The sequence below is a fragment of the Sciurus vulgaris genome, assembly GCF_902686455.1.
Source record: "Sciurus vulgaris genome assembly, chromosome: 7".
Classification (NCBI taxonomy): Eukaryota; Metazoa; Chordata; class Mammalia; order Rodentia; family Sciuridae; genus Sciurus; species Sciurus vulgaris.
Window position 1 is genome coordinate 121,493,130 of NC_136467.1, and position 13,343 is coordinate 121,506,472.

General features: G+C 36.6%; 1 protein-coding gene across 6 annotated transcripts in view; it reads left to right on the forward strand.

Annotated features, from left to right (window-relative positions):
* SRPK1 (SRSF protein kinase 1) overlaps positions 1-9,480 on the forward strand; it is a 66,942-nt gene extending 57,462 nt beyond the window's left edge. For 2 of the 6 annotated variants that reach the window (XM_079148686.1, XM_079148683.1), the window contains 3 exons: positions 2,120-2,189; positions 5,763-5,855; positions 7,068-9,480. In XM_079148686.1, the coding sequence (XP_079004812.1) occupies positions 2,120-2,189; positions 5,763-5,855; positions 7,068-7,252 (348 nt within the window). In that variant the 3' untranslated portion in view covers positions 7,253-9,480. Of the gene's footprint in view, positions 1-2,119; positions 2,190-5,370; positions 5,464-5,762; positions 5,856-7,067 lie in introns of those variants that run through there. The other 4 variants (XR_013765327.1, XM_079148685.1, XM_079148684.1 and 1 more) reach the window with 3 other exon arrangements.
* Positions 9,481-13,343: the final 3,863 nt, after the last annotated feature.

Sequence of the window (13,343 nt, forward strand, 5' to 3'; positions counted from 1 at the left end):
CTTTGAGTGTGGTGTACTTTTTTGTTCTTTTACTAACTCCTTGAGTAAATATATTTTTATTTGACATCTTGTTTATTGTAGGCATTTATTGCTTTGAAATTTTTCCTTAGGACTGCTTTTGCTATATCCCATAAGTTTTAGTATGTATCATTTTTTATTTTTAAATTTTATTTCTATTTGTTTATTTGGTTCTGGGCATTGAACCCAGAGCCTTGCAGCTATGTGCTCTACCACTGAGCTACAGCCCCAGGCCCCAGCAAACACTCTAAATAATATCATATCTGAATTTTTAAAATTTTAATTTCACTATATTTACTGTATTGAGACTGAGATTTTGCCAAAGTACTATTTTCAAAAAGTTTCGAAGTGAATAAGAAGCACATTTTTGTTTCTGTGCTGATTTTGGATTATAACCCTTAGGTTATACAAATAGAATAGGCATCTGTTCTGTTGGTGTGTCTTAGTTTTATAATGAACTGCTAGAATATGAAATAAGCTATGCCTAACAAGACACCATTGCATACCTGACATTATGGAGACAAATAGTTGATTCCTAGAACTATTTTGAAACTTGTTGACCTCACTCTGGGCAGTAGTACAACCAAGTAATTTTGAGAAAGGCTGTCTTGTGAAACTGCAGAAACTGAAACTGGTGAGCCAGTAAGACCTAAACTGTGTCTAATTTGAGAATGTGTTCTGAATAAATTCACCCCTCAGTCGTTATTCTTTTTCTGGGGATTGAACCCATGGTCGCTCTACCACTGCATCACCAGCCCCCTTTATTTTTATTTTGAAATAGGGTCTCTTGAGTTGCCTGTGCTGACCTCAAACTTGGGACCCTCCTACCTCAGCCTCCCAAATTACTGTGATTACAGGTGTGCACCACCACCCACCTGTCTTGCCCCTCAGTTGAGATTATCTTAGTACCATTGACTCAGTACAGGTACAGCTTTGAACTGTACTTTCACATCAGTTAGTCCATTTTTAAAAAAAACTGCTGTTGTATTAGTTATTTTTGAAAAATCCATTTGTAATCAATGAGAAGTTTAGGTAGCCTTATTATCCAGATGTGCTGTCCTTCCCATACTGCTTGGTATTCCAGAAGTCATCTCTTAAAAACCTCTCAAACACTCTCAAAAGGTTTTCAGGTCATAGGAAGACGTGTGCCTTTCTTTTCCTAGTTGGTGAGTGCTGACCTCTGCTGGTTACATAAAATAGTGACTCCTGACACCATTGACATTTTAACTTTTTCTTGGTTTCTGTAGACCTAGAAATTGGAAACTCCATCTGGGACTGTTCAGGGAGCGCTTTCCCCACAAAAGTTATGAGTAAACTTTTTGTCAGTGACTAAAGAGTCATTGATAGAAGATGTCTGAGTATTTGGTTTCAATGTAGGGTACAGAATGCAGTTTGTAGCTTATGTGAAATTATAATGTAAAAAAGACCTGCTCTTCTCATGGACAGCTTAGTAACTTAGAATTACCTTAATATTCAGGTATGCCCTTTCCTAACCAAAAAGGAAACTCAAGAGGGCTGAATTGCTGGGGTTTTTTCCTAACTGACTCATAATAATTGTACATTTTTCGTGGGGCATAGTGTGTTGTTTGAGTACATGTATACAGTATATAATAATCAAATTTGAGTTATTAGCATATCCCTCACTTTATTTGTAGTTTCTTTGTGGTAAGAATATTCAGAATCGTCTCCTGTAGCTATTTTGAAATATATAATGTATTATTGTTAACCATAGTCCCCTACTGGGCAGTAGGATATTAGAATTTCTTATATGTGACTTTGTACCCATCATTCAACCTCCCTCATTCCCTGCTTATTTTTATTTTTGTTTTCTCTTGTTTGGTTTTTTGTTGTTTATTTTTTCCCCTGTGGAATAGTCTACACATCAGTACCAACAGCTTTCTCCTTTTTTCCATTTTATTAAGATACAGATATGGAAGAAAAGTTCTTTAAGAATAATCTTAAGACATTTTTTTTTTAGACAAAAAATAGTCATCTATAGATTTTTTTCCAAGAAAAGCATTCCTTGAGTCCAATAGCAATAAGCTCTTTCCAAATGCCTTCTTTTTCTTTGATGTTTTGTATACTGTCCTCTTTTTCTTAGGCCTTTGAACTGGCCACAGGTGACTATTTGTTTGAACCTCATTCAGGGGAAGAGTACACTCGAGATGAAGGTGAGTTCCCTTAGCCAAAGCTGTCTGTGCATGGCAGTTTACTTTCCACGTGTGGCTAACATCATTTGTTCACACCAAAGATCCCTAGTAATTTTGTTCATGTGATAAGTATGTGTAAATACTAGAAAAAGTAGAAATTTAAGAAATATTTTACACTAGATATCAGATATACTAGGTATTTTATAAAAGATACTGAAGAGCTGTAATGAATGGTAGGGCATAAGGCCACAACTGATTAAACTAACACTTATTTGACAGGTAATTTTTTATTCAATATCTAGTCACCTTCCTTTGTAGATCCATGACTTGTTCTTTGCCCAGTTTAAATATACCTGTTCATAAACCTGTTCTCAGCTGTGCCTCCAACTTTATTTGGAAGTCCATAATCTTCATCTACAGAAACTACTTGACTAGAGACTATCCTGTTTATATAAATTCTGTAATGCTTAGCTTCCTTTTCACTTTTCTGAAATTTAAAGCTTTAATTTTTCTTTTTAAATGATACTAACATTTAGAATGCTACTTAAAAACAAAACAAAATGGATTTAAATTTTGTAGTACCCGGTGAGGAGAGCCCACACTCATTTGCTTCATCCATGAGGCTACGGAAGCAGACAACTGTATATGTTTGATTTTTATTATTATTTTTTTTCTCCCATCCAAATAACTACAAGTTATAATAAGCTGAATGAAAAAATTATTAGAAGCTGGCAACAGTGGCACACACCTATAATCCCAGCAACTCAGGAAGCTGAGACAGGAGGCTTGTGAGTTCAAAGCCAGCCTCAGCAACTTAGCAAGGTCCTGTGCAACTCAGCACAACCCTGTCTTTAAATAAAATATGAAAGAAAGAGCCATGAATGTGGCTTAGTGGTTAAGTGCCACTGGGTTCAATCCCTGGTACAAAAAAAAGGGGGGGGGGGGACTAGGATTATGGCTTATTGGTAGATCACTTGCCTAGCATGCCCAATACTCTGGGTTCAGTTCTTAGCACTAAAGAGAAAAAAATGATTGTTGTTTTGCTTTCTTTTTATGCTATTCAGGCAGTGTTTGTTTTGTTCGTAGGATTAATGAGGATTAGTTTAAGGGCACACTTAGCACTGCCCAGTGTGAAGAACATGTCCTTCACTGACTGTGCTCTCCTCCAGGTTTTGGGAATTCACATTTAATGTTCTATGGAACCAAAAATACTCTCTGTTCCTCAGTATGGTAACTTCAGGTTTTAATTGGCAGCGTTAGTCCAACCTGCTAATATCCTAACAAAAGCTATTTGAAAAGAGATGTGTTAATTTCCATAACCAACTACCTATTTTGATTGGTACAATTTGGACACTTTTAAATGTATGTCCCTTTATGAAAATACTATAACAACTGCTCATGTACCCACTTGATTTACTTGATTTTCCCCTGTTCTCTTCTTGCTTTTTTTTTTAATTACAGGTTTACAGTGGTTTTGTTTGTTTTTTTCTCTTCATTTGTCTTTGTTTTTTGGGGTGCTGGGGATTGAACCCAGGACCTTGTGCTTGATAGGCAAGCACTCTACGAACTGAGCTATAGCCTCAGCCTACAGTGTTTTTTAAATGCCCTAGTATATCTATTTGGAGGGAAGTAATTTTCTTTTCTCTTTACTTCCCTAGAGTACTAATACTAGTTAGTACAGAACACACATAGTGGCTAGCATCATATTGAATAGTACCTTAAGCTATTTTACTGAAAAATTGAAATATGTATGTGAAAAGTCCCAAGTAAGAGATGAGAGAACCATCTTCCTTAGATATTTATAGATTTTATTTCCTCCTGTACCAGTCAGAACTGATCAAAGTAATTACTTGTATATCAAAGCTCAGCCCCTCTGTACTATTCCACTGTAGCTTGACCTATAAGAGCAAACTCTTCTTACTCCTGGACAATACTTGATAATTTTGCCTATCAAGTATGTCAATCCTGTGATCAATTGAAATGCCAGAGATAGGTTCCTGGAATTAAATGTAAAGTAATAGTTTCAAAGGAAAAATAATTCCACAGTATATAAAACTGCACTATTTATTCTTTGGTATTCTCACTTTGGTTGTTGTCAAATTATACATACAAAGACATTTATTTGCAGGTTCTGCCTAAAATTGGCAGAAATTTCTCAGCAGCCAGGTACTTATTACCAGACCATAAACTCATTCAAAACTGTTCAGAGGTTGTAGTGAATTGATGAATGTAAAGTCCTTTTTAAATGACACCAGTAGATCTTTTACATGAGGAAGAGATAAGACCTGAGACCTTTAAGATTCCAAAATAAAACTGATGTCTATAACAGTTGATGTTAAATGACTCCTTTTAACTTTTAATGATTCTACAAATACAGAATTAAAGTCGTTTTTCTGGTTGTGAGCCATTGTTTTTTAAAATCTTGATATGCTTAGTTTCTATCACTTGAAGAATGAAAGCAGTAGGATAGCTGCCTAGAAGTTTGAATACTGGCTGATACCAGACTTAACCACCCGCAGTCTGCCCACCTCCTGGCAGTGCTCACAATCTGTAGGACATTGTAGTAGCCTAGAGTCAAGTAGCTGTACTTTAAAATTGATTAAAAAATTAATTAAAATTGATTGTAATTTAAAAGTGATTTTAGAAAAAAAAAAAAAAAGAAGAAAGAAAGAAAGAAAAACTCTGGGCTAGATAAGATATGAATTGTCATTTTAGTTTTAGCTCTTTTAGCCCTGAAGCTTCAAATAGGCTATTTAGTCTCTTTGAAGTTCCATTTCTTATCTTTAAAATATGGCATTAATCTTTAGCCTGTTTTTACAGGATTACTGTAAATACTCAATAGTCATATGTGATAGTTTTGTTGTGAACATTCTTAAGGTGCCCAGAATAGTGTTATAAATAAATAACAGTTCTAGAATACCGAAAACAAAGTGGCATGTTTTTTTAACCTACTTGAACATAGACACAGACTAAAAAGTATAGTTATAGATAGTCTCTGAAATCCAGAATGAGACTTGCCAGTTATGATCAGGTGACCAGCCACCTGAAAAAATCCACGGCCTTCCCAGTCTTCCCTTGAATATCATTGGTTTTATTTGTAGTTACTTTTAAACACTTAGTCCTTTAAAAAACTATTCATAGAAAAAAAAAATCTCTTTAACAACTTGTCCTTCATCCTGTTCTTCTTACCCTTCTATTTTAGACCATATTGCGCACATTATAGAGCTGATAGGCAGAATTCCAAGACGCTTTGCCCTCAGTGGGAAATATTCACAGGACTTCTTCAATCGCAGAGGTAGTATTGTTAAAATGAGTTTCCATCTAGGCCCCAGGGACACAACTTCAGGAAACAGAGCATTCACACCAAGACTATTTTAGTTATCACTCAAGTCCCACTGAAGTGGGTACCCATTGTTTTTATGATATTCTGGACTCTCCATTAGATGGATAGAGTCCACCTCTTCCCATTTAGGACAGATATGATTTACAAAAAGGTGTGCATGCTACTCTTTCTGCCAGTGTGTAGAGCTGCATTTGTTACTCCTGTTATGTATGTCTTTTTTTCCCCCTTCTTGAAATGTTTGAAACATACAGATCACATTGCATTGATCATAGAACTTCTGGGGAAGGTGCCTCGCAAGCTCATTGTGGCAGGAAAATATTCCAAGGAATTTTTCACCAAAAAAGGTAAAACAAATGTGTTCGTTCCCAGACATTAAGGGGGCAAAAGTACTTAAAAATAAAAAGGTAAGTACAGCTGGTTACATATTTCTACTATCCCACAAAAAGGTTAGCCTACCTTGAATGCTGATCTGTGACTTAGTAGAGAAGTGATGAAATAGTCAAAAGCGGAGACCAGAGTTGAGTATCCAATCCCAGCTTTTCCACTAGCTGTGTGACTTTGAACACAACCTTACTGTACATCAGAAAGCTAATTTCTATGTTAGGGAAGATAATAACTTATCCTTTCTGTTAAATTAGTTAATATGTGATTACTTGTGTAGTACTGCATGTAGGAAGACCTCCATCTCCCAAAGTGTCTTTAAAACATTGTCACTTCAAGAACTGCATATGTAGCTCATTGGTGAGTGCTTGCCTATGACACACAAGGACCAGGGTTTGATCTCCCAGCATTGCAAAAAAGTGAACTTCAGAGAAACAATTAATTAGATTGAGGTTTTTGCTTATGATACTGCTATATGTGAAATCTATGTCAGGTGTGTTCTTTTAGATTTGTTGCTTTTATACATTTGCCATGGTGTTAGCTCTTTATTTTTAAATCAGTGATTCATTTTGAAGCAACATTTTCTAGACTATTGGGCTAAAAAAATGTACAAGCAAGTTGGGTACAGTGGCACACACCCGTAATTCCAGCTCTTCAGGAGGCTGAAGCAGGAAGATCATGAATTCAAGGCCAGTCAGCCTGGGTGACTTAGGGAGACCCTATCTCAAAATAAAGAAAAATAAAAAGAAATGGGGGTGTTGCTTGGTGATAGAGTACTTGCCTAGCATATGTGAGACCCTCAATCTGATTCCTAGTGCTGCAAAAAGAAAGAGTACAAGCAAGTTGTTCTAATGTGTAGACCTGTATATATGAGTAAATAGACATTTAGTATTCAAAATTTAGTGAATAACTAGTTTCTGTTGAGGTGTATCCAGTTTGGGACCAAAAAAACCCTGAAATTAGGAAGAAAACAAATCATCTTAAATTTTTAGTGCCTTACAAAAAACAGAAGCACTTCCTTTCAAGATTAGAGACGTGTTTTGTGAATGGAACATTAGATTCTGATTGCAAAATTTGATTCTTTGTAGACTACCTGGATTAGTTCCTGGATTGTCACACTGTCACTTGTCACTTGTCAATATTGGTCAGTTTTTTTTGTACTGTCTTCACCACAGGTGACCTGAAACACATCACGAAGCTGAAACCCTGGGGCCTTTTTGAAGTTCTAGTGGAGAAGTATGAGTGGTCTCAGGAAGAGGCAGCTGGCTTCACAGATTTCTTACTACCCATGTTGGAGCTCATCCCTGAGAAGAGAGCCACTGCTGCCGAGTGTCTCCGGCATCCTTGGCTCAACTCCTAAGTCCCACCCAGCATTGCAGCAGAGATCACCATACTGACCCCTCCACCCCTTCCAAGCATTTCCCTCTTCTCTTTTCAGGGTGAAGCTCTTTCTTCAAGAGTTTCTAGATATTTCTTCTGCCTTTTTTTCTTTCTTTCTTTTTTCTTTTTTTTTTTTAAATCCAACATGTTCATTTGGGTTTGCTTACTTGACCCTGTGGAGAGCCCCACAGCCATTGGCATCCTAGGTGAATTTGGCCTTGGTAGGGCTCTGCCAAAGATTAATGGACTAAAAATGTGAAACAGCCTCTTGGCGTATATACCCTTGCCTTTTCATTAGAACATCCTTCAAATTATAATCACCCTTTTTAAAAAGAGCCTTGAAGATATATGAGCCCATCTTTTTATTCATTGACTCTACGAGTCAGATTTTCTAGTTCATATCCTATTGCCAGCATAAGGATGAAGAGGGAAAGGGTGTTCATTCTGTGTTACAGCAGAGACATTAAACTTGCTGTATCCAGGCTGCATCATCTTCCTGGATTGTTTCTCTTGTTTTCTATGTTATTTTTCCTTCGACTTTTAATCTACTACCTTTTTAAATGAGCTGTATAAACACCAAATTTGGGTACCATATTATCACGATTCAAAGCACTGTCATATTCCTTTCATCCTTTAATAACTCCAAGATCCTCAAATCTTCAGTCTGATTTTTAATGTAAACAGAAATGGAACCATTGAGTAATAATTTCTTGAGAACCTCAGGTGTTCTGCAAATAGTCCTTTCCTATGTGTCTTCTATTACCCTAAGAGCAAAATTACTTTGGCAGTTAACATTTTTGAGTTTTGGGTTTTTTGGGTTTTTTTTTTTGTTTTGTTTTGTTTTTTTAATTCCTGTCTGGCACTTGGTTGAGTTTATTGCCCTATGTCCAATGGATCAGGGTGACTCTAGAAAAAAAGATCTGAGTTTCAGAGCTTTCTCATCTAAAGAAAAAATGTGTAGAGTTCTGATTCTTTACCAAATAATTCTCTGCTTTAATTTATAGCTTTTTCTTTACCTTGCCCAGAGTTCTGGCTTTGAGCAGTTACCCTGTGTCTTTGCTGTTCTTATTTCTCAGAGGCTTGGGGTCTCTAATGAAACCCTGGAGAAAAGAACCAAGGGGAAGGGTGGGATGGCACTTTTTCATTGACTTTTTTCCCCCTTGTTGTTTTTTTAAGATTAGCCATTCTCTGCTGCTATTTCCTTGCATAATGTAAGTTTTTAACTGCAATTTTGAGATGATTGAAATGTACTTGAGGCTTTTCTTTTTTTCCTCCTTAATTTGAAAAGGCTTTATGAATTTTATTTTAGGATTGGCCTCTCCTAGACTTGCCCTAAACATCACATATTCCTTGGGTAATATGAGCAACAAAAGAGGGAGGATTGGGGTCAAGCCAGTTATTCAGTATGGACCAAGTAGGCCTTGAGGATTACAGCTTTCTCCAGAAGTGGCTTTAGAACTCCAATTTGCAGAAAGTCAAGGAGATGCAATGCAATTCTCTACTAGCAAGCAAACTATGAAAATGTCGGACATCAGCCCTTTTGTATGGAAGAATGTTTCAGTCATTTACCCACCAACGATAACAAAGGAAAAAGTGTCATTATGCAATCCATTTAACTCATAACCATATTGCTCTGAGGAACTATCCAGCTACTCATTGGATCCTTGATTGGTTACTCTTGAAATCAGACGTGTTCCTGTAGAAAGAATTTTAAAGTCATGTTATCTATGCACATATCAAGAATAAAGAGAACTCGTATCAAACAACGGCAGGGAAATCCTTAAGCAGTTTAATCCACTTTGGGTTTTTAACTATATTTACATCTAAAGCAATAGCAGACTTATCTGATAATCTCCTCGTTGTAAAATCAATTGTGGAATCACAGGAATTCTGGTGATATTAAAGTGAAATAACCAAAACATAAGCAAACAGAAGGCCCCTTTTTAACAATTGACAGGAAATTTTAATAGAGAAAACGTGTAACTTCATTTTGGAAATATTTTCCCAGCAAATAAGGGCTTTTTCTCCCTACCACTTAAAGAGCCAGATGAATTAGAAGATCTGGAAAGTGGCAGCTGTAGAACTTGATCTTCTAAGTACTTCACGAACTTTTATTGAGCTTAATCATAATACTGTCAAATTACCATGATCCCAGTAAAGGATTTCTATTTGCTGTTAAAAATAAAGCCCTGATACATTTTTATTCTTTCTACTGAGTGCATTGTCTGTTTTCTTAATAAATGCAGTAAAATAAACAAATTATTTAATAACCTACACGTTTCTAGAAATTTATTTGTTGCTCAAGTTGGTCTGACCAAGCAGTTGGAGGGAAAGATTGGTTGAATGTTTATTAAGTTTAAATTTGCACTGACACTGTACAACTTGAACAATTGCCATTTGTGGGGTTTGTAGTTTTGCTTCTAGCTTTTAATTGTGGAATTAAAGCACATTTTGGAGAACTGTAAGAAAATTATTTCCTGCATCCAGTAGTATTTTATAACATTTGTAGGGTTTTTTTTTCTCAAATTAATAATGCAGTGTGTGCAAAGTTGAGTAAACTCTTAGTCATTGGCATGTGCATCATTATACACAAGTTTTCATATACTTTGTCTGATTTGCTTTTTTTCTCTTTTTTTTTTGGGGGGGGATGCCTGGAATTGAACTCAACCCTATTTTGTATTTTATTTAGAGACAGGGTTTCACTGAGTTTCTTAGCACCTCACTGTTGCTGAGGCTGCTTCAGCCTCCCAAGCCACTGGGATTACAGGCATGGACTACGGTATCTGGCTCTGATTCACTCTTTTTAGGATCAGATTCTTAGATTTGAATGTCTGGGCAGGGAATGAACACATTTCACCCCAGCCCCCATACTGGGGATCAAACCAAGGGTGCTCCAGCACTAAGCTACATCCCCACTTATTATTTTGAGACAAGATCTTCCTAAGTTGCCCCAGCAAGCCTCAAACTTGGAATCCGCTTACTTCGGCCTACTGAGTCAATGGGATTACAAGCATGTGCCACTTCACTTGGCTGAGTAGGCACATTTTAAAATCTTAATTAAAAGCAAGCCTTATCAAGAGAATACTTGGACTATTTTTCTGTGTACTATAAGTGTATGGATGGACCTATTATAACCTCATTTATTTTATTCCTAATAGTAGTTTGCCCCAAAAGAAGGAATATCTTGTTTTATGCCTATTGGATTATTGGTGAGATGAAACACCTGTTTCCTTGGGTTTTACTGACTGTTTTACATTTTTTTGTGTATTTGCATAAGTTTCCTAGCTTTACTTTGGAGTGCTTCCTTCCCTATTTGATGACTTGGTCGGGATTTGTGTATACTAAAGCTAATGTCATTTTTCCTATTTACTGAGGTTTTAATTTGCCTTTTGTTTTTATTTGTGGCCTTGTTGGCACTGGGGATTGAACCCTGAGGCACTTTACCACTGAGCTACATCTCCAGCTGCCACCACCATCCCTTTTATTTCTTGGAGACTGCCTCACCAAGTTGCTGAATCCGACCTTGAACTTGTGATCCCCCTGCCTCAGCCTCCAATTCATTGGAATTACAGGTGTGCACCACTTTTCACAGCATTTTTTAGTGTTATTTGTAGAAAGCCCTTTCCCACCTATCCCTGAACTACATGAACTATTCTAGTTAATTTGTTTTAATTATGCAATACTTAAGACATGTATTGTGTTTGTAATGTTGACTAGAATGTAACCTATCAATATTCGTCACACCAGTATGTTTACCACACTGACCAACCAAGGCAGTGCCTATAATCCTGGGTTAACCATATGAACCTAGAACTCCCAAAGTTCAGGGAAGCCCTTAGTGCTGTTGTACAAGAGTCTATAGCTGTCTCAAAAAAACAAAACAAAAACCAGCAAACCCAGAGTCCACAAGGAAAATCCCATCATTCCTCCACTGAGCCACATCCCCAGCAGCCCCTGGCCCTTTTTTTTTTTTTTTTGTATTTTATTTACAGATAGGTTCTTGCTAAATGGCTGAGGCTGGCTTTGTACTTGTAATCCTCCTGCGTCAGCCTCCCAGGCTGCTGGGATTACAGGCATATGCCACTGCACCGGGGTATTTTTGTTTTTTTAATTTTTGAACCATGTAGAATTTTCAAGGCCAGCTTTATGAAGAAAGTGCTAAATTGGTCATTACTGATAATGCATCTGAAATTTTATTTGCTTAAAAATAAAGCCTTATAACAAAAGCTTGAATAATTAACATCTTGGGAGTTGGCAAAGCATTGGTAATGTTAAGCTCTTTCACAATCTAGAATGGTAATATAGGAAGATAACTATAAATCAATAGGACGTTTCTTTTTGTGTCACTGAAGATGTTGAAAGTTGGAGTTAACTATGTGCATGTATTTCTAAGTTGTTGGAGCAATATTAATTCAGACATTCAGTTTAAAGGGCAGAAAGTTTGAGATGTTGTGTTTAGAAATGTTAGCCAAGGAATTAAGTAAGTTTACCTTAGTATCTGGGGCTGTCTATACTGTACCATTTCTTGTAAATGTCCAGTTTAATTTTACATCTTCCCAAATTCAGTTTTCATTGTAATCTCTCCCTTTTGTCCTTTATTCAAATCTAGTTTTTGGCCATTTTAACACAGTAAAAAAGTTTTGCCCTCCAAATGACAGAACTGAACTTTTATAGAAGTGAGTGTATTAAGAGCCAGCAATGTGAACTATGTTCATAGTTGTGCCACTAAGATGACATGCTCTAGTTGCTTTGGACTTCTAGATATCGAGGAAATATAGTAGGTCCTACTTTAAGTACTCTGAAGTTAAAGTACATTTTCAAAATTTGAGCTCTTCTGCTTTTCGTCTTTATTGGTATATTACAAAACAAACATGAGGCATGTAAAACATTCACCATGTAAGGCTACCAGAAGGTAACCTTTGTTCCAATTAAGCATTCTGATGAATGCCTATTTGGGCAGAAAATTAAAACTGACAACTTTTCAAAGATCCCCAGTGATTCCTACCTTCTGGTACTCATACCCTGTTTTAGTGAGCTTTCCTGGCTTGGCTTTGTGACTGTTGGGACACCATAACCATCTCTATACCCCCCTCAAACAGACAAACCAAAAGTGAGAAAGGAATAGGATAATATGGTAATAAGTATGATTTTTATTCTAATAATATTTTCATAAATAAGTTTTGAGGTGCCTTTAAGAATTTATTTAAAGATAAAGCCACTTGAAAAGAGCTGATAAGGAGATAGTACATACCTGAACTCAAAAGTCATTAATGTTATTAGGGAAATAGAGTTTTTAGTTTACTTGAAGATAAAAGGTGATACATAATGTTGTATGATTGTAAACAGATTTGCAGGTCCTTCCCCAGCACTGGCCATAGGTTAAACATGACTTCTCTTTTGGTGACATTCTCTGTTCTGGCAAGAGCATAGGGTAACCTACAGGCAGATGCACTATAAGCCCTCCAGGAGCTTCTGTGGACCACCATGGTTGCCATATCAGAAGAAAAATAATCTGATTGTGGAGAGCTTTTAGAAACTTACTTTGTACCTCTTTTATGAAAAGTCCCTTCCCTAAGGTACAGGATTTGTTAAATTGTTTTTAATCAAAAAGTGAGTGCCAGGCTAAGGCTGTAGCTCAGTGGCAGAGCCCTGTCTAGCATGTGTGAGGCACTGGGTTCAATCCTCAGCACCACATAAGAATAAACAAAGGCATTCTGTCCATATTACAACTACAAAATTTTTTTTTGAAAGTGAATGCCTGTGAAATAATTTTATCAGCAAAAAATATGAATGTGATTATTCTTATAAAAAGACTAAGTGATGAGGTCAAACTCTATTATAGTAGTACTTATCACCAGCTATTTAACTGGAATAGCACTGGGATGTTCATTCTCAGTCTAGCTGAACTGAATACAAACAGCACAATGGGCCAGTAGTCACTGTACACGAAATGCCCAGCAGCCAAGGATAACAAAATTTCCACGTCACTTGATCAAACAAGTTTCGTTAGTTTTATTTAGCATTTACCCTTTCTCCACCTGTGAGAGAATAGCACACCCAGATAGTTTCTT